We start from the raw sequence: 20752 nt of genomic DNA on the forward strand, positions 1-20752 counted from the left end.
GTTAGGAAGGGGCCGGGGCACATGCTAATCAACCCCAGGCGGCGGCCAATCGTGGCGCGCGCCGAGGGTCCCGGCCGGGGGATCTTGGACGCTGGCTAGCGCGCAGGCTCGCGTCCGGGCGGCCCCCGGCTTTTGCGAGCGGCGTCGCGGGCCTGCGAGCTGGAGTTGCAGCCGCTTCCTCGACCTCCTCCTCGTGTTCGGCGGCCGGCCGGGTAAAGCCCAGCCCGCGCAGCGGGCAGGCGGCGGCTGCCTCAGGCGGAGGCGGAGGTGCGGCGGAGGGTGGGGGCCGCTCCCTTCGCAGGAGCCCGGGCCGGCCCGCGCCTTTGCACCGTGCTCCATGCATCCGGAGCCCGCCCCGCCCCCGAACAGCAGCAGCCCCGAGCTTCCCCTCAGCGGCGGCAGCACCACCAGCGGCAGCCGCCGGAGCCGCCGCCGGAGCGGGGACGGGGAGCCCCCGGGGTCGCCGCCACCGCCAGCCGCCGTCACCTACCCGGACTGGATCGGTCAGAGTTACTCCGAGGTGATGAGCCTCAACGAGCACTCGATGCAGGCGCTGTCCTGGCGCAAGCTCTACTTGAGTCGCGCCAAGCTCAAAGCCTCCAGCCGGACCTCTGCTTTGCTCTCCGGCTTCGCCATGGTGAGCTCGGGCCTCCCTGCCCTGCCCCCTCTGCTGTCCTGGACGCTCCCTCAGCAGCCGCGACGGGGTCCACAGGGAGCAGGCCGGGCGGACTGGGGGTGCGGGGCAGATCTGCGTGAGAGGTGTCGTGGACGCTGGAGGGGGTCAGGGGTACTGGACCTGAGAAGAGGTGGGCGACGAGTGACATCTGGTGAGGGAGATTGGGTGTCAGACAAATGTCCAGGGTTGGGGAACTCAGGTGCCTTTGAATGGGCAACTTTGATGCAGCAGGTGGAGAGACACAGCAGGATCTTGGAAGTAGATCTGTAAGAAGACAGTCCCACGTATGTTCAGGGACAACATTGTTGGAAGGAAGGACGTGCAGGGTCTGATCTCCGTGGAAGCAGGTGTCAGGCGGTGAGGAGGAGGAGTCGGACCCCTGAGCTGTCTTTCTTGTGACCCCACACTTGAGGCCGAAAGGTATTGGCCAAGACCTTTTATCACCTAGTAGAGGGGATTTCCTAACACTCTTTCTCCCACTGCATTTTCCGAGAGCCTCAGCCTAGTGTTTTGAAAACCACTCTCCGCTCTCAGTTTCTTCTCCAGAAACTTGCCACTGAGTCACTGGGTGTGGGGGAGGAGGGTGGGACATGTTCCCCTTGAATGGGCTTTCAGTTGATTTGGAGGCGTGGGTCAGACACAGGTTCCTCTTCCCCTGCCGGGCTAGGCTGGAGTGAGAAGCCTCTGAAGGGTGGGGAGTGTGAGGCTGCAGGTTAGGCCGGGAAGTGGTCCTAAGGGTGCCCTCAGGCCTGGAGTCTTGCACAGCAGGGCCTGCAGAACGATTGGTGGTGATCACGATGTGACACCTGCCTGTGTGAGTGAGGCAGCCTCCTCTCCCAAGGTCTCTAGCCCAGAGCCCTCCTGCCTCCCCAGTGAGTGCGCTCAGCCCTTGGCCTTGAGGGAGGGAGTGTTTTCTTGGGAGTGTGTCTAGTACTCTCCCTGTGTTCTACAAACAAGTGGGCCGACCGTGGAGTCTGAACTCTTCAGAAGCCCTGAGTGGGTCCAGAGCTCACTGGGCCTCAGTGGAAAAGCCAGGTGATGCGGGGAGGGGCAGAGCTCACCGAGCTCACCCTTTGTTGCCTGTGTGACTTGAGACACATTTCTCTCTGCATCTTGACTTCTGAATCAGTAAATGAAGGCTGCTGCTTAGAAGTAGCTCTGACTTTAAGAATTAAATAGAGGAAGCCCTTGAGAGGGGATGAGAGGATCTGTGTTTGTGTAAGGGAGTGGCACACTGGTTTTTGCTTTAGGTCACAGGATGGAATTCTGTTCTGTCACTCCCGAATCCTTGGAGACCTGTCTCTGCCTTTGCCTGAAGGATCTCTAAGACTAGCTGACCGTTAACCAATCATTCACCCTGTACTAGGCGTTGTTTAAGTTCCCTGAACTTGCACACTAACTCCTCAACCACCTATTGAGGTGGTTTTACCGCAGCATTTTCCCACAGCTGTACAGCTAGTCTGCTAGAATGGGATTTGAACCTGAGTCTGCTGGCATCCAGAACTGCGCTGGGCACTTAGGCGTTTTGTGGTGTATGGAGTTCTGATCAGTGTCCAGCCACGGACATGTTCGGACCAGGTCTCCTAGGAAAAGAGAGAGCAGGAAAGTTAAGCAAAATAAAATGTTACAGTTTGGGGGAAGGGACTGACACCATTAGCTTTTCACAGCTGTGCTCTGGGTTTAAGATGGTGGCACACCTGTTCCCCTTTTTCTTGGGGTCATAAATTCATAGCTGCCCAGGCCCCTTCCCACTCCAGGAGAAGTGAGGATCTGATGGGTGTCACTTTCCTGCCCTTTGGAGCCCTCTTTGTCCTCGAGAGGCCAGCCTCCTAATCAGACATTCCTCTTCCTCCTGCTGAAAACACTGTAGGAAGTCAGGAGGCAGGGGCAGCCAGTGGCATTGGGTGAGCCTTGGATCACCCAGATTTGTATCTTGGGGACCTTTATTTTCCCTGGTCAGGGTGGAGAAGGCTTCCTGGCTCCGCAGATGAACTCCCGAAGTTCCTCCAGCAGGGAGGGGCTGAACCCCATCATGGCCTCCATTCTGGGGATGCAGTTACAAGAGAAGGTAACTGTTTGCTGTGAGTCTGGGAGAAATGGAGTTGGGGTGGACAGACAGACCCGAGAGGCAGGTCTGTGTGTGCCCCAGCCCCTACGACAGACACCAAGCCTTGTGAGTGAGCCTCTGAGAGAAGGGGGTGCCACAGGACCCAGCACCATGGAAACAGAGTGAGTGAATTTCCTGGACTATTCTCCCTTGGCCGGTGAGTCAGCACAACCAACTTCCTGCCCCCAGAGGGCTTCCTTCCTAGAGACCTGGAAAACCAGAGAGGCACTGATGTGACCTCTGATCTCCGAGGGTGGGAGAGTTGGCAAGGCTGCCAGGCTCACCAGTTCAGCAGGTGATATTGAGGGAGGGTCTCCCAGGAGCCTGGAGGGGTTGAGAGACTCCCTGCTGGTGGGCGGAAAGGCCTGGCCAGCCGCCCTGATGTACTGGGGAGATAGGCTGTGGGATCTCAGACAAGCGGCCCGTTTTCTCATGTGGACAAAGGGGAGACATTTCCTGCAGTGCCATGGACTTGCCTGAAGATTCATCCAGAGTCCCGACCGGGCCCACAAGATATGGAGGAATTTTGGGGATCTGACTGTATACACTTTAGCTGGACCCTCTCTAGTCTGCAGACAAGAATCCCACTCCTGACGGCATTCCTAGAAACAACAGGCCCCTGCTGGGCTCAGCATCCAGACTCCAGAATCAGGGGCTCTATGTGCCGGACATGATCTGCTGCAGATGCTTCTTGAGCCGAGGGTACCCTTGTGGGCTGTGACTCGGGTCATCTGTGCCTCCATTTATCTCTGTGAGAGGCGGCCCCCTTGGCCCAACCCTGTGTCCTGCAGGATCACGGTGAACCCATTGGCAGTGTTGGTTCACTGGGGAGGGCAGGCTGTAACGTTAGCCTAAGCAGAAGATAATTGGGAAGGTCAGTCTGCTGCCGTAAACAAAATGCTTTCCACGACCTGGGATCAATTATTTTTGGATTAGTTCCTTCCTCAAGTTCTCTGCCCGCGAGCACCCTTTGTTCCCAGGTTCCAGAGCTGGGTTCAGAAGTTGCTTGGAATTTTTGTGAACATCAGTTGGAGGAAAGAGCTGAAATTGTAAGGCATTGAGCCTCTGGGATATGTTCAGAGTTCAGCGGGCGTGGAGATAAGGGAGACCTTACTCTCACTGTTCACGGGGCTGATTACCAATAGTAATCATTGCTTTTGTTCACTGGGGTCTTGTCATAGGCCAGACATTGGGCTAAGCGTTTTACTTATACCTTCTTTTGTGATCTTCACACCACCTGGTGAGGATAGGTGCTTGTCCCAGGTGAAGGACTTGCCCAGGGTTCCTTGGCTGGTAAGCTGCAGAGCCCCGTGACCCTGGTGTAGCCTGGTCGCTGTGGGAGAGAACTTACCGGAGTGGCAGGAGGACAGAGGTGGGAGGGTCCAGAATGACCGAGCAAAGTAAGAGTGAGGACTGTATAGCCAGACAACTTGGATTCAAATTCCGGCTCTGCTACTTATAACCGTGAGATCCCGGGGAAGTTATTTTTTGATGTCTCTGGGCCTTGGGGCTTCCTTACCTGTAAAATGGGGATAATAGTAGTACCTACCTCATAGGGTTGGTGTGAAGATTCTTTTTTTTTTTTTAAGATTTTATTTATTTATTTGACACAGAGAGAGGGAACACAAGCAGAGGGAGTAGGAGAGGGAGAAGCAGGCTTCCCACTGAGCAAGGAGCCCAATGCAGGGCTCGATCCCAGGAGCCTGGGATCAGGACCTGAGCTGAAGGCAGACGCTTAACCAAATGAGCCACCCAGGTGCCCCTGAAGATTCTTTGAGTTAGTATTTGCAAAGCACTTAGGGTGTACCTGGCCCAGGTTTTCAGGAATCCCACTCACTGTTCTCATGGGACTGCTCTAAAAGGATTAACTGATCTAGAAGAATATGATTCCAGCTAAACCTTGAAGTCGTAGATTTAGGGCATGGGGAAGAGCCCACTGATCAGAGGAAGGGTTGGGAACAAAGTTACAAAGATGAGAAATTTAGGGTCTCAGGGAAAGGCAGTGGGGCTGGGGTAGTTTGGAGTTGTGAGTGTGTAAGGAGAGGCTGAAAAAGTTGAATCTAGTCAGGGAAGACGTTACTGGGAGGGCCTTGAAAAGTCTGAACTCTTAGGCAGTAGGGAGCCATGCAAGGTTTTGGAGAGAAAGAGTTACATGATGAGTTCTAGAATAATCTTTTTTTTTTTTTTAAGATTTTATTTATTTTTTTGACAGAGATCACAAGTAGGCAGAGAGAGAGAGGAGGAAGCAGGCTCCCTGCTGAGCAGAGAGCCCAATGCGGGGCTCAATTCCAGGACTCCGGGATCATGACCTGAGCCGAAGGGAGAGGCTTTAACCCACTGAGCCACCCAGGCGCCCCTAGAATAATTTTGATGATGTTCCTGTTTACTAATTTCCAGGCATGAGCCTGGACCCTTCTCTTTCATTCTTATTTAATCCTCAGATCAGCTCTTAAAGGTATGTACTATAGATGGAAGAACTAAGGTTCAGGGCACCTGGGTGTCTCAGCCGGTTAAGCATCTAACTTCATCTCGGGTCATGATCTCAAGGGCAGGATGCTCTGCACTTAGTGGGGGTCTGCTTCTCCCTCTCCCTCTGCCCCTTGTCCCGCTTGTGCTCTCACTCTCTTTCAAATAAATAAATAAAAATCTTTAAAAACAAAAGCTAAGGGGTGCCTGGGTGGTGCAGTCCGTTGAGCGTCTGTCTTTAGCTCGGGTGGTGATCCCGGGGTCCTGGGATTGAGACCCAAGTAGGGCTCCCTGCTCATTGGAGAGTCTGATTCTCCTTCTCCTGTACCTCCCCCTGCTTGTGCTCTCTTTCTCTTCCTCTCTGTCAAATAAACGAGATCTTTGAAACAATACAAAACAAAAAGAACCCAAAAGCTTTAAAAAAAAAAAAAACAACCCTAAGTTTTATGGAAACACAGAGGTTATAAGATACCCAGCTAGTAGAATTCATGGACTGGTGGGTCTGATTTGGAACCCTTTCTACTTACCCGCCCTCTGGCTGCCGCTGCCGTAGCTGGTTGATAGCTGGGCCTTTGAATCCTTCCAGATGTGGGGTTGTACACTCCAGACTGTTTATAAAATGGAAATTTGTCGAGTGCCCCAAGGAGGGGGTAGCTCCCTGCCTAGCTGAGAAGACTTTTGAAAAGCTTCACAAATGCCTGTCATGAAATTTCTGGAATTTTCAGCGGGGAACCTTGTTGAGTTCTGCTGGTTGTTGGGTTCAGGCCTGGCAAAGGAGAACTCTATAGAGTTTCTCAAGGTGGCATGATGGAAATCGGTGTTTGGAGTTGGGGTCGGGTCCCTTGGAGAAGTAAAGCCGAGAAGGTTGTGTGTGAGCAAAAGCTACCAGGTTGCTCACTAATGGGACTTCTGGGTAGCCTTTCATAAATTCTATTTTTAAGTAATCTCTACACCAAACTTGGGGCTCGAACCCACAACCCTGAGATCGAGAGCCCTACACGTTCCACTGACTGACCCAGCCCGGCATCCCTTGAGTAGCCTTTAATATACTCCCCAGAAGGAATGCCGCAGACTGGTAGGACTACAGACTCCTTTCTTCCGAGGAGAATCTTGTGGGACTGTGATTTGGTAGCCAGCCCTGTTTGGTTTTTGAGCCTTGGTCTAACCCAGAAATGAGCCAACTTTTTCTGTAAAGGGTCAGATAGTAAATACTTTCAGCTTTACAGGCCACATAGTCTTTTTTTTTTTTTTTTTAAAGATTTTATTTATTTATTTGACAGAGAGATCACAAAGAGGCAGAGAGAGAGATGAGGAGAAGCAGGCTCCCTGCTGAGCAGAGAGCCCAATGTGGGACTCGATCCCAGGCCCCTGGGATCATGACCTGAGCCGAAGGCAGAGGCTTAACCCACTGAGCCACCCAGGTGCCCCAGGGCCACATAGTCTTGATGGTAAACTACTCCATTCTGCCATTTAATTAATTAGCTTACTTACTTTAAATATTTTATTTTTTATTTTTAAAATATTTTCTTTATTTGACAGAGATTACAAGCAGGCAGAGAGGCAGGCAGAGAGAGAGAGGGGGGGGGAAGCAGGCTCCCCGCTGAGCAGAGAGCCTGATGTGGGGCTCAATCCCAGGACCCTGAGTTCATTACTCGAGCCGAAGGCAGAGGCTCAACCCACTGAGCCACCCAGGTGCCCCTCATTGGAAGTTCTGATGCGATCATAAGAGTGGGGGGTGGGGAACAAGTCGTGTAATTCTGTCTTAAAACAGGTTTGGTAATTGTGGTAGTGGGGGAGCCTGTGACAGGACCCATTTCCCAGCAGCGGGTGAGGCATCCTGGCCTCACCTGGGAGGCCCCAGAGTGCAGAGGCGGGGAGGAAGGTGAAACCTGGGGAAGCTGGAATTAGCGAGATGTCCAGAAGGCCTGGGCCTGTCTGTCCTCCCCAGAACCTGCAGGTTCAACTGTTTGGCTTATGACATAAATTTAGTGATTTGCACCAGCCTTTTTTTTCTTTTTTTTTTAATGAAAGAACAGAACAAAAGAGCAGCATGCATTGCTTATTGTAAGGATAGTCTCTATTGGGGGCCTTTCAGGAGAAGTGTTGTTTGGGGAAACTTTTGTTTCTTTTATAAAAGTGTATCTATTTATAGAAACATTTGGAGTACTGGATTGTAGTGGTCAAAAGAGTTTGTAAACCACTAGACTAGGCCTCGATCATCTCTTAATAGATGGTTTGCACTTGAGGAAGGGCCAGCAGGCTCAGACAGCTCCCAGTGACCCTGGGTGACTGCTTGGCGGCCCTCTTGTTCCAGGCTGCGGCCACCTCCTCTCCTAAAAGAGTGAACAGTGAAGCCCAGGCTTGGAAAGGGCAGGTGGGTCTCCCAACTGTGGACACTGGGATTGGGTCAGGCACGGGAGGGCTGCCTCCGAAGGGCCTGGACTTCCAGGCGCCAGGTGGTGGGGGTCTCCATGGAGCCCAGCAGGAGTGAGGCGAGGTGGTTGGCATCCGGGCGTAGCAGGCGAATGCTTGGCAAGGCCAGCCAGGCCCCACCCGTTGCAGAATCACATGGTCCTCTTCTTGGCTCATGCTTAAAATTTGGCATCCCAGTGGCCCCTGTGCGGGGTCCAGGGACCAGTGTGCGGAGGGGCTGGCAGTCTCTCGTCCTTCCTATCCCGTTAGGCCCCGTGTGGCGAGGTTCAGGCAGGCCCTTGGCTGCCTGGGAGCTGTTTATTTTGGGTTGACGGACCAGCACTCTGGCTATATTTACCTTGCAAAGCTGTTTGCAATCTGATCTGATCGGATCTCTCGGGGACTCAGCTGGGGCCTTGGGAGTCACCTGCTGGATTCCACAGGCCCCCTTGACTTGATTCTCTATGTATGTGTGGGGATCTCCCAAGAGGGAAGCATTCTGGAAAAAACAGTGGCTTGTATTGCTCTGAATGGTTTTTATCAGGATCCGAGATGCTTGCCGTCTGTTCCTTCTCCACATTGTATCTTTCTGCAACCCCATGGTGCTGAACTTGGTCCCCGGTGCGGGAACGGTACACACAGCCAACCTGTATGGTCCCAGGAATTGTTGGGGCTGATAAAGGTGATGGGGTTTCCTCCAGAGCTTGGCATCAAGGCCTTTCCTCTTCTTTGGAGTGCCCAGCATTTCAGGATTTGCTGTGCCTAGCCTTCCCGCAGATCAAGACCGGGGAGGGCTGGCAGGTTCTGGGGTCCCCCAGGCCAGGTATGTCCCAGTAGCTGTGCTTTCTCATCCTTGATCCTGTGAGTTTGACGAATGGTTTGAAAAGGATGGTCTCTGTCCTGCCAAGGTAGCCATCTGGCCCAGTGTGGTTTGGGGCACACTCTTTCCTTATGTCCCAGCTTGGAGCTGGGGCAGACTCGGCCCGGAGTGGGGATCTGACCTCCTCACCCATCCTGGAGGCCAGAACCTTGGCCCATGGTGTCCGTTCTCTCCAGCCTGAGCTGACAGTGTCCGGGGGTTATTCTTTTTTTTCTCTGCTTTTTTTTTTTTTTTTTTAAACAGATTTTATTTATTTATTTGACACAGAGAGAGAGAGAGAGAGACAGCAAGAGGGAACACAAGCAGGGGGAGCGGGAGAGGGAGAAGCAGGCCTCCCATCGAACAGGGAGCCTGATGCGGGGCTGGATCCCAGGACCCCGGGATCATGACCTGAGCCGAAGGCAGAGGCTTTTAACCCACTGAGCCACCCAGGCGCCCCTTCTTTTTTCTTTTTTAAAATTTCATTTATTTCAGCAATTTCTACACCCAGCATGGACCTTGAACTCAGGACCCTGAGGTCAGGAGCTGTATTTTCTACCAGCTGAGCTAGCCAGACACCGCTGGGCTATTTCTCTTCTGCTTCAAGCCGCCTGCTTTTCTTTTCAACTAAAATTTATTGAGTCCCTCCCGTGGTCTGGCGCCGTGTTAAATGTTTACACGTCAAGACCTCATCTATCTCCTCCGACTACGTCCGTCTGGGCAGACTGGGTGGCTTCTGAACAACAGACATTTATTTCCTCCCACTTGTGGAGGCTGGAAGTCCAAGATCAAGGTGGTGGCAGATTCAGAATCTGTTGAGGGACTGGCTTCCTGACTCACTGCTGCTGTCTACCCACAGTGCCCCTCCCATCCCAGGAGCGGCATGGGGCTCTCCAGGCTCTTGCTGTCTCTCTCTCTCTTTTTTTTTTTTTAAGGGCACTGATCCTGCTCAGAGGGCTCCATCCTGTGTCCTCGTCACCTCCCAGAAGCCCTGCGTCCCCGTGCCATCAAGTCAGGGTTAGGATTTTTTTTTTTTTAAGATTTTATTTATTTATTTGGCAGAGATCACAAGCAGGCAGAGAGAGGGAGAGAGAGAGAGAGAGAGAAGCAGGCTCCCCGCTGAGCAGAGAGCCCGATGCAGGGCTCGATCCCAGGACCCTGAGATCATGACCTGAGCCAAAGGCAGAGGCCTTAACCCACTGAGCCACCCCGGCGCCCCAGGGTTAGGGTTTTAAAGTGTGGATTTAGAGGGAACATAAATGTTCGATTGGTTGCAGCATCCTTATGGGAAAAGCATTGCTACGTTCCCCAGGCTCTAGAGCCAAGTGGACTTGAGTTCAGAGCTTCCACTTGGTATCAGTCACAACCTCTGGGACAGCTGACCTCACCTCTCTGGGACTGTTTCCTTATTTGTAAAAGAATAATAATGATGTGGGGTGCCTGGATGGCTCAGTGAGTTAAAGCCTCTGCCTTCAGCTCGGGTCATGATCTCAGGGTCCTAGGATGGAGCCTCGCATCGGGCTCTCTGCTCAGCAGGGAGCCTGCTTCCTCCTCTCTCTCTGCCTGCCTCTCTGCCTACTTGTGATCTCTGTCAAATAAATAAATAAAATTAAATTTAAAAAAAGAACAACAATGATGTGGCTTATAATTATTAAGCTTATGATACACCAGGTCCTGTTCTAAGGTTTTATATTCTTTAGCCTGCTGAATGCTTATAACAACCATAAATGGGCCCCTGTTTTATAGATGCAGCACAGAGAGGTTGAAACACCTGTCCAGGGTCACCCATGAGCTTTGTAAGTGAAGGAACCCATTCATTCTTCATGGCTACGTAGAGGAGGAGACACCATCTGTTCTGTAAGGGAGCAGACTAGTGTGTGCCCCCCCAGTGCTCAGGTCAGGGCCTCACAGACCTAATGCATCTGGACATTTCCAGAAAGTGAATAAATTTAGCCAGGGGACATGGGGCAGCCAAGCAGCGGGCTCTCCTGCTTGTCCCTTCTCTGGTTTCAGGTTCCGGGGCAGCAGGCCAAAACAGGAAGAGGAAGTGCTGGGGGTGGGGAGGTGGTGGCAGGAGGCACACATTGCTAGAGGGTGCCCCCCTTTTCCAGCGTGGGTAGCAGACCTGGTGACAGAGACCAGGGGGGCTTGGGATGTGTCCCTTAACTCCTTGTGCCCTGGTGGCCTGCCCTCACGTGTGGGGTCTAAGAATTCTCAGGATTGGCGTTAGGCCACCAGTGATCTTTAAAAAAACAGTTGATATCCTGATGGCACTGCCCCAGGTTTGTAGGGATTGTTTGTGAACTTCTGGGCTGAACTGGTTATATGGTCATCCGTTGCAACAAGCGTAGGGCGAAAAGTCTGTGAGTCTCATTGAAACTGTCTGAAAAGTCCTGTGAGTATATATATACACCTGAACGTTCTAAGGAGGGTGTATCCATGATTTTCACCAGATTCTCAAGGGGGTCAGACCGCATGTCAGCTCTAGCCTGAGGCCTGCATCTTGTCACCTCCCTCCTCTTACAGACAAGAGGGGAGGGTTTCGACCAGGGTCAAACAAGGAGGCAGGAATGGTTCTGGAGCCAGGACTCAGGCCCCCCACTTTGGCCTTGCTGTTCTGACATCATTCCAAGTGTGGCTCTTCCACCAGGAGGGTGAAAACCTCAGAGGGTTCCATGTAGAGGTAGTGGGTTTGGAGATGAGGTTTCTAAGCTGAAAAATAATAATTAAGCTCACTTTCATTGAGTGTTTACTCTGGGCCAGGCTCGAAGTATTTTCCATGGGCCTGAGTATCTTACAAACAACTTGGTCCTCACAGCAATCCCCTGATCCTGTACCATTATTCCCATTTTACAGATAAGGAAACCAAGGCCCAGAAAGTTGAAGCCGCTTGCCCTGGAGCCTTATAACCCAAGAAAGGGCAGAGGGGTGGAGGTTCAAAGCCAGGCAGCATGGCTGTAGAGCCCATGTTTCCAGTCACTGGCCCACATGGTCTTTGCAGGCCAAAGTAAGGGTACAGAAAGGTATAAGAAGTGAAAGCAAACAGGACCAGGCATTCAGGGAGAAGGAGAGCTAGTGGGGTAAGAAGGAGCCGACCCTCTCCCAGGGTGAGTAAGGAAGGGTTAGGGTAGCTGGTACGGGGGTAGGGGATACATCTCAGCATTGGTCCACTCAGCCTGCTGCATACACAGCAAACACTGTGTGGGAAGGGTCAGCATACTTGACGGTACAGTCATTGGCACTTGCTGCCCCAGTCCCTCCAGCCCGGGCAGGCAGACCCTGGCACTGTGCCCACTGCCCGCTCTTCCCGGCCCAGATCTGATGAGCTGCCTCCTTCACATGGGGGTGATTTGCAAGGCCCAGGTGAGAAGCAGCAGGTGGCAGGCCCAGAACATGTCCCCGATGACCCTGGGTCCGCACGTCTCCAGGAACCGGGAAGCAGCTAGTGCGTCAGCTGTCGGGCCTGGGGCCCAGAGCAGGGGCTAGGGGGGCTGGGGAGGAGATGGCTTCCCAGCCACACTGCAGCAGCACTGGGTTCTGTGTCTTCTAGGAAGCTTCTGCGTTCCTTCTTGGTTGGTGCACTGTGTTCTCAGAAGGGGTCTGGCCTGACTTGGGAGGGCCCCCTCTCTCTACCCCAGCCCTCTCCTTGTCCCTGGAGCAGGGCATGAAGGAGAAGCCTGTGCTGGGGAACGGACGTGGGGCCAGCAGAGACGGTGGTTAGTGGTTGCTGCTCCTGCTCTTTCTTTCTTTTTCTTTTCTTTTCTTTTTTTCTTCTTTTTTTTTTAAATTAAGCTGTATCTGAGTAAAATATCCGTCACACCGTCTTAACTGTTAGTGGTGGTTGGGTTTGAATACCTAGCTGGGTGTTAGGCGCAGCGGTGACCGTGGGGGAGAAGTTTACCATGAACCGGGGACTCTCATTTAATCGTGGAAATAATCCTGTGAACTAGGATGGGATATCTCGGTTTTACAAACAAAGACGTTGGCGCTCAGGAGAGGCTCTGTGACTTTCCCAAGGACATGTGGCTAGCAAGGATTCAGATCCGGCAGCCTGGGCTCCAGACCTGCGGTCTTCACTAGCGCTGTCAGCCCTGAGTGAGTGGGTCCTGTTATCCCCACTACACAGAGAAGGAAACTGAGGCCCCGAGAGGCCAGGTTCTTTGCCCAGGGTCCAAGAGCTTCATGGGAGTGGGAGTGCCGTGAGGGCCCTGGCACTCAGCCCGCCTCTCCCCTACCCCCCAGGTAGCGATGGTGGAGGTACAGCTGGACGCCGACCACGACTACCCGCCAGGGCTGCTCATCGCCTTCAGCGCCTGCACCACGGTGCTGGTGGCCGTGCACCTGTTCGCGCTCATGATCAGCACCTGCATCCTGCCCAACATCGAGGCGGTGAGCAACGTGCACAACCTCAACTCGGTCAAGGAGTCACCCCATGAGCGCATGCACCGCCACATCGAGCTGGCCTGGGCCTTCTCCACCGTCATCGGCACGCTGCTCTTCCTGGCCGAGGTCGTGCTGCTCTGCTGGGTCAAGTTCTTGCCCCTCAAGAAGCAGCCGGGGCAGCCCCGGCCCACCAGCAAGCCCACCGCCGGCGGCGTGGTGGCCAGCGTCAACGGCAGCACGGGCGGCATCACCCCGGGCCAGGCCGCCGCCATCGCCTCCACCACCATCATGGTCCCCTTCGGCCTGGTCTTTATCGTCTTTGCCGTCCACTTCTACCGCTCGCTGGTCAGCCATAAGACGGACCGGCAGTTCCAGGAGCTCAACGAGCTGGCCGAGTTCGCCCGCCTGCAGGACCAGCTGGACCACAGAGGGGATCACCCCCTGACGCCCGCCGGTCACTACGCGTAAGCCCCATGGGCCCGGGCTCTGCAGATCCCCGGCCTGACGCCGCTCCCCACGACCTCGTCCTGCCCCAGCCTCGCGGACAGCCAGCCAGCTCTGGGGATTGGGCTTTTGTCCAGGGGCAGAGAGTGGAGGGAAGAGGCTTTTTTTTTTTTTTTTTTTAAAGAGAAACGACTGCACTTTGAAACTTTCCTGTTCTTCCAGCTTTGGGCTCACCTCCCGGTAGGAGGCCGCCGGTGCGAGCCAGAGTGAGGACAGACAGACGCTCCCTTTGTCCCTCCCCCTCCCGTGTGTCTGTGCCACTTGATGCTTCTTGTCTTTTCTGTCTTGACCGCCCCCTGCCCCGTTCAGTGTCGTGTGTGTGTGTGTGTGTGTGTGTGCGCGCGCACATGCGTGCACACAGAAATATATTCATAAGGGACACCTCTTGTGTGTGTATTTGTTGGGTCTGGACTGCCTGCTGGTCCTTTTCCTGGTGCTCCAATCAGGGGAGACTCTATGCCAAAAAAAAACGTTTTAACGTTTGATATTTGAAAATTTTCAGACCTCTGAAAAAGTTGCATGTATAGTGACTGAAATACATAGATCATCAATTCTTGTCATCTACAGCAGTTGTGTTCTAGGAATTAGCTGGTGTCGAACCGTTGCTCCTGTGGGGTTAGGTTCCTACGGGCCTTTGTCTTGTATTCTGCCAGGTGTGCAGTGGGTAACCTTGTTTTATGTGTTTGTTTTTGTTTTGTTTCAGTTTTTGAGTAATCTCTGCACACAGTGTAGGGCTCAGACTCACAACCCTGACACTGAGAGTTGCATGCTTGACTCACTGAGCCAGCCAGGCACCCCTGTGTGCATTTCTGTTTAAAGACACCTTACTCACTCATGGCTAACAGCACAGGATTTTGTACCTAAAAGAAGCTTTTCCAAAAAGACTTTTTTTTAAAGTCATCTCTGCACCCAACATGGGGCTTGAACTCAGAACCCTGAGACCCAGAGTTGCACGCTCCACCGAATGAGCCAGCCAGGTGCTCCACTGCCTTCTTTTTAAATAGCAAAATCACCGGGGTGCCTGGCTGGGTCATTTGGTGGACTGTGCGAGTCTTGATCTCAGAGCCATGTAGTTCAAGTCCCCTGTTGGGCGTGGAGCCTCCATAAAATAAAAATAAAAAATCTTCAAAAAAGCAGCAAAATCACCAACAAAAGGCACCAGGTGTGAAAAACGTGGCCCTAAACAGATGGTGCAAGGACGCCTTTTTGGGAAGGCTGAGACAAGAAGGCAGAGTGGTGCCTGTTTGACCTCAGCAAGGAGGAGAATCACAAATACCAAAGTGGTGAAGGAGGAAGACGCAATGTCTGTCTCTCTCCCGAGCCCACGTGCTTTAGCCGCAGATATCATCCTTCATGCCTAAATGCTTCCTCCTCAAACCGAGGAGAGGACATTCTTCTCCCTAACCTCAATTCGCTGATCGGATTCAGGAAATTTGACATTGACGCAGTACTCCTGAATATTTTCCACTTGTCCTGATCGTGTCTTTTCTAGCCATGATTTTTCCCATCAGACTCGTGTGTGGCATTCACTTGTCACGTCTCTTTAGTTGCTTCAAATTTGGAGCAGCCTTTCCTTGTCCTTTTGAACATCAGCATTTTTGGAGTCCAGGCCTGTGGTTTTGTAGAATGCTACCTCAGTCTGGTTTTCCCGATACTTTCCTGCAATTACAGTCAGGGTGTGTGTCTTGGCAGGAAGATTTATCTCTGTTTTGCAGATGGCAAAAATTGATGCCCAGAGAGGGTAAGTAATTGGCCAGAATTTGAACCTGGAAAGTCTGGTTCAGAGCCCAGGCTCTCACAAAAATCTTACATGCGAATTCTGTCTTTGGTTAAGAAATTGGAAGGTCCAGCCTCAGCAGCACTGGTCCACCTTCTCAAAGAGCAACAGCGAGAAGGAGTGGAGTTGTAGCCGCCCTCTTCCCCAGGAGATGTGTTTGCCATAGTCCCCACCACTCCCTCTTGTCTCACACCAGGCCAGCTTTGTTTACGTTACTTGCGTGGTCCCAGAAACCCAATACAGATTGTGGTTTTATAAAAACAAAGTCCTCTAACCGAAGTGAAGGTTGGTTGGGGGAAAGTGTGGCCTTAACTTCTTATCCTGTGCAAACTTGGACATGCTAATAGCAGCTTTGTGTGCTGAGTGGGATAGAGGACCTTTTTCTCCTATTGTAGCTTCTTGCCTCTATCCTGCATCACACGTACCAGGACCCACCTCCCCGAGTGGCCTGGACGGCCCCCTAACTGGGACTGAGTAGTAGGGAGCAGGGGCCCCTGTGTGAAACTCTCCAGTGCTCCCCAGAGATGACCTCGCCATCTTGTGCATTCCCCTCCACCTCTCCCTGCTTCTGCAGAGACCTGGGAGCTGGCTGCGGTAATATTCGGCCTGTGACTCTAGCCAGGTGTTCCTTCCTAAAATTGCCTCAAGTCAAGAGTCACCAGATTGGCTTGTAAAATGTAGATTTCCAAGCCTTTCCCATGGAAAGTTAGTCTGGGTAAATCTAGAATCTGTATTTGGGGTGGGGGAGGGGCAGAGGGAGAGAGGCTCTTAAGCAGACTCCACATCCAACTTGGAGCCCTATGCTAGGCTCAATCGCATGACCCTGAGGTATGACCTGAGCCAAAATCAGGAGCTGGACGTTTAACCGACTGAGCCATCCAAGCGCCTGTAAAATCTGCATTTAAAAAAAAAATTATTTTTTAAAGATTTTATTTGCTTATTTGCCAGAGATCACAAGTAGGTAGAGAGACAGGCACAGAGGGGAGGAAGCAGGCTCCCTGCCGAGCAGAGAGCCCAATGTGGGGCTCGATCCCAGGACCCTGAGATCATGACCTGAGCTGAAGGCAGAGGCTTAACCCACTGAGCCACTCAGGCGCCCCTAGAATCTGTTTTTAACATCCCCGGTACTCAAACCTAGGCAGCTCAGGGAAGCACAGTAGTTAAAGGACACTCTCTCTTTAATTTCAGTTTTCTTTGTATTTCAGACACAAATACATTCACAGGTTCCAAATACAACAGTGAGAAAGTTGCCCGCCCTCCCCTGTTCCCAGGTTCCTGGTTCTCTCCCCTGGCATCCGTTGTTGCCAGTTTATTGTGTCCCCATCTAGGGAGATTTCATAAGCAAGAAACACCCTACGTTTTCTGGGGGGGGAGAAAGAAAAAAGGTATCCTTCCCTATGCTCTGTTCTGTTCGTTAAGAGCGGGTAGATGTACGTTTAAGCACAGTTACTTTCTCACTTTGTGACTTGGGAGCCTCCCAGAACCCACTTCCCCCTCTAAAAGGATGATAATAGCAGGACAGCCTCAGAACCTGCGGGGTCATTGGGGGCGGGGGTGGTGGCAGGTGAAACTCTGGGCACAGGGCCTGGCACCAAGTGAACGGTCTGTGTCCCCAGTGGGCCAGGCCCAGCTTCCTGGCGTGAGAGGTCTAGACAGAGCCATACCTTGGGGTCAGGCCACCCTGCTTATGATTTCGGAGGCAGACAGGAAATAGTGTCAGGGATTATGGAGCCTATACTGTGTGCCAGGCACGTGCCGAGGCCTTAGTGAACATCTTGGAATTACAGGGTTACACTTAAGTCATTGGGCCGAAAATTGCAGTAAAGGAGTGTTTCCGTTAGAATGTGCTTTGCAGGATCCTTAACTGCTATCCACCAGCTGCCAGTGAAATTTTTCCCTGCCAGTTGTGACAACCAGAAATGTCTCCAGACATCGCCAAATGTCCCTGGGGAAGCAGGGGAGACAGGATCTCTTGCATTAGGAACACGTCTTATTTCATGTTCATGTTAACCACAGTAACCTGGGGGGTGGCAAGGACCACAATTGCCCTGTATTTGAGGGGAGGAAACAGAGAACAGAGAAGTTGGGTGCCCTATCCGAGAACACACAGCTCCTAAATCACTGCTGAGATTCACACCCAGGCAGCCTGACTGCCGAGCTCATATTCCTACCCATTATGTAAGAGTCTCTTTTATCTTGAAGAATGTTGTCTGGAATTATGCAAAGCTCTTCCAGATCTCTGCTTCACAATTAACCCCAATACATGTTATTTGTTGTTATTATATCTGTTACCAAATCCTCAAAAACACCCCTGTGAGATCTCCTAAGTGCCATTTTACAGATGGGGCAACTAAGGTCACTTGCTTAGGGTCACAAATAAATCAGGGGTTCTAGATGCAGTTGCACCTTAGTATCGTCTGGGGAAATTTCTGAAGGCCCAGGCCTCATCCCAGACAGACGAGAGTCTGGGCGTGGGACCTGGGTGTCTGTAGCTTGTAAAGCTCGCACGGGATGCCAAGGTCAAGCACTCCTGTGTTAGGCTGAGAAGCCAAGTCGGCTCTCAACCCCAAATCTCAGTGGCCACTGTGACCAGAGGCCCTTCTCCTCCTCTTTCTCCCCCAGGGGAAATCTCTGCAGCCCGTGGAGATGTCTTCCCTCTTCACCTGAAGTCCCTCCCAGAGCTGCACCCCCTCCGTCCCAATCACACAGCGCAAGCCCTGGGCCTATGCCACCAGGTTCTCCTTTATACTCCTGCTCTCAGGAACCGTGACCGAGAATGAAGGCTGTAACAAGAGGGCCCCGAAAGCCAGCTGGGGAGAGGGTTACCCAGTGCTGGGAGGAGTGAGGTGCCCTCTGAGGGTGCCAAGGGTGTGCCCCGAGTCACCACTCGCTCCTCCTGCAGAAGCTGCACCGGTTTGAGCAGTTGGGTGACGGACTTGAATTTCTCCGGAAAGCTCTGGTGTGTTCCCTGCGGGGGCAAGGGGCTGGTGGGAGCTGGCGACTCCAAGATGCTGTACCAACGCCCTGTCCTCAAACTGCACTGACCCCCACACCCCGAGGGGCTGGGACAGATGTGAGGTGCAGGCCTGGGCCAAACCACCTTACTCAAGGGCATTCAGGAGCAAACTGGTCTTCAAGGAAATGAGTTTTGAAGGGAAGGAACCAGCACGAACCGGCTGGATTGCAGGAGGCAAGAAACCCACCCTCTGTTCCTGCCCCTGAGTTCCTTGGCCAAAGGAGACCCCAGGAGCTGCCTCAACCACATCGGAGGCTGGGGAGCAGGCCCGGCCCTCACCTGGCATCAGTCTTCTTCCTTTGTCTTCCTGAACGTGGCCATGGCTTCCTCCAGCACGCCATCAGGGTCCAGAATTTTGATCTGGAGGGAAACAATAAGGGGTTGGATTGGGGAGCATGGGAGGCGCAGGCTGCCAGCCTTGGAGGCGCTGCCTACTTTGGAGGTGCTGTCTGCCTTGTGGGCTGCTGCCAGTCTCCATGGGGATGCCCCAACTGAGAACAAAACCTTGTCTGTTCCCTGGCTGGGCTGGGCTAGGCCTGGCCAGGCTGGATGTGGCTGCGGGGGCACCGTTTTCTGTCTCTGGGTGTGCCCACCTTAGGAATGGGGAACTGGGTGGGCTCGGGTGCCTCGTCACGTCCAAAGTCAATCATGGTGCCACACTTGGCCACGTCGTCCACCCAGAAGCCTTCGAACAGCTGACCGTGGTCCAGGTGGAAGAAACGGCCTGGCCCATTCTTCATGCCTCTCTCCCAGTAACCCTCGTAGCGGTTCCCGTTCTCTGGGGGGAAAGGACCGGGTCACGTGGGTGCTGGGCACACTTGACCAGACCAGACTACCAAGCTGGCCCCTCCACACATCCTCTGCCCATCGGACCCTGTGCCCGCGGGGAAGCCAGAAGGAAACCAAGCTGACTAGAGTGCCCCGGGCTGGGCTGCCTTCGGTCTGGGCGGACTGATCTATAACCATCAGAACCCCCACAGTGGGGTGGAGGGTGGAGTGGGGGTGTCAGTGACTTCCAGAATCAGACCTGGTACCACGTCTGGCCTCCACGACTTAGCTGAACTTGGATGAACAACATCCTTTCCTATTTGTAAAAAAAAGTCATAGCTCACAGTATGAATAGACAATGTTTTTCCAGCATTCACTCTGTGCCTGGTTCTTTGCTATGTTTCTGACCTCACTCACTCCTCCCAAAAACAGTTCTATGAAGGATAACCGACTCCATTTTCTACAGATGGGGCTTGAAAAGCTCAGGGAGTCTGACTGACTTGCTCAAGGTCACAGAGCTAGGACGCGGCAGAGACAAGATTTGAAGCCAAGGTCTGTTCATCCCAGGAGCCCATGCTCTTAATCATAAATTCACGCTCCCGCTCGGCGGATGGTGGTGTTGGCATAAAAGGAATACTAATAAAGCCAGCGCTTCTCAGCTCAGACCCTTACAGCCATGGGATCTCGGGCAAGTCACAACCATTTTGTCTCATTTCCTCATTTGTAAAATGGGGATAACAGAGGCCCCTACCTCATAGAATTGTTGTGGAGATTAAATACGTGGGTTCACGGAAAGGACTGAGATTACTGGATACACTCCAGATGAAAGGTCAGCAAATTTTTTTCTGTAAAGGGTCAGCCGGGATTTTCGGCTTTGTGGGGCACAGGGTCTCTGCCACAACTCCGCCATTGCCGTGGACGATGTGTAAATGAATGAGCAAGTCTGGTGTGCCAATAAAACTTTACTTACAAAAACATGTGTTGAGCTGAGTTTGGATTTAGTCCAAGGATCGTAGTCTGCTGACACCTGCTAGTATGAGCTAGTAATATTGCTGAGCACTTATCATTATGTGTCTGGCACCACGCTCAGCACTTTACAAACCTCATTTAACCTTCTCAACCCTAGTTAAGTCCTATTTTTATCCTTAATTTACAGATGAGAAAACCAAAGCACAGAGAGTTTAAGTTTGAGCACATTGCATCGAGGTCATGTAGCTAGTAAGAGCTTGATCCAGGATTTGAACCTGAACCCAGGCAGACAGGCTCCAGAGTCCAGGCCACTAGAAATGATGCACTAAGAACCCTTACACTACATGTGGCTGCAGCAGACGCTCACTAAGTGTGGGCTATTGCTAGTAGATGCTCACTAAAAGCAGGCGCAGAGCTGGGTGCATGGGGGGTTGAGAATGACAGAAGTGGCTGGCATAAGCCCTCCTCAGCTGATCTAATGCCTCAGTTTGGCCAAATCTCATTGGAAATTGGAGTCTTCAGTTTTCGGGAGACTGAGCTCAGTTTTGTGTCCTCATCAAGGGCACCTACTATGTACCAGGTACTGGGGAACCAATGGGGAGCAAAATAGATGCGCGGTCCAGGTCACAGTCTGGAGAGACAATGACATTATCTTTATAAATAGCCTATTACGTGCCTGCTCACAGTAGTACTGCTTTTTAGGTACTATTATTCCCATTTTACAGGTGAGGTAACTGAGGCATGGAGAGGAGAAAACTTGCCCAAGATTATACACCTAGTGCTAAAAAGAAAGGAAGCAGGTGCTGAGGATAAGG

At 52.5% G+C, this 20752-nt stretch overlaps 2 protein-coding genes across 9 annotated transcripts in view; one reads left to right on the forward strand and one right to left on the reverse strand.

Annotated features, from left to right (window-relative positions):
- Positions 1-19943, forward strand: LOC309847755 (calcium release-activated calcium channel protein 1). The gene is made up of 2 exons (XM_082698552.1): positions 1-637; positions 12763-19943. The coding sequence occupies exons 1-2, from the start codon at positions 338-340 to the stop codon at positions 13369-13371; spliced, it is 909 nt and encodes a 302-aa protein (XP_082554678.1). The 5' UTR covers positions 1-337; the 3' UTR covers positions 13372-19943.
- Positions 16345-20752, reverse strand: part of MORN3 (MORN repeat containing 3) — a 15306-nt gene continuing 10898 nt past the window's right edge. For 3 of the 8 annotated variants that reach the window (XM_082698528.1, XM_082698522.1, XM_082698527.1), the window contains exons 5-7: positions 18794-18978; positions 18480-18560; positions 16345-17232 (exon numbers count right to left, since the gene is read on the reverse strand). In XM_082698528.1, the coding sequence (XP_082554654.1) occupies positions 18486-18560; positions 18794-18978 (260 nt within the window). In that variant the 3' untranslated portion in view covers positions 16345-17232; positions 18480-18485. Of the gene's footprint in view, positions 18561-18793; positions 18979-20752 lie in introns of all 8 variants that reach the window. The other 5 variants (XM_082698526.1, XM_082698521.1, XM_082698525.1 and 2 more) reach the window with 2 other exon arrangements.

The sequence above is a fragment of the Mustela nivalis genome (assembly GCF_964662115.1).
Source record: "Mustela nivalis genome assembly, chromosome: 14".
Lineage (NCBI taxonomy): Eukaryota > Metazoa > Chordata > Mammalia > Carnivora > Mustelidae > Mustela > Mustela nivalis.

What these genes read in the sequence shown, in the direction of transcription:
- LOC309847755 (XM_082698552.1), top strand. Translation starts at nt 338, where the DNA reads ATGCATCCGGAGCCCGCCCCGCCCCCGAACAGCAGCAGCCCCGAGCTT. An exon ending in TGCTCTCCGGCTTCGCCATG is followed by an intron (nt 638 to 12,762) that starts GTGAGCTCGGGC and finishes CCTACCCCCCAG; the next exon opens with GTAGCGATGGTGGAGGTACA.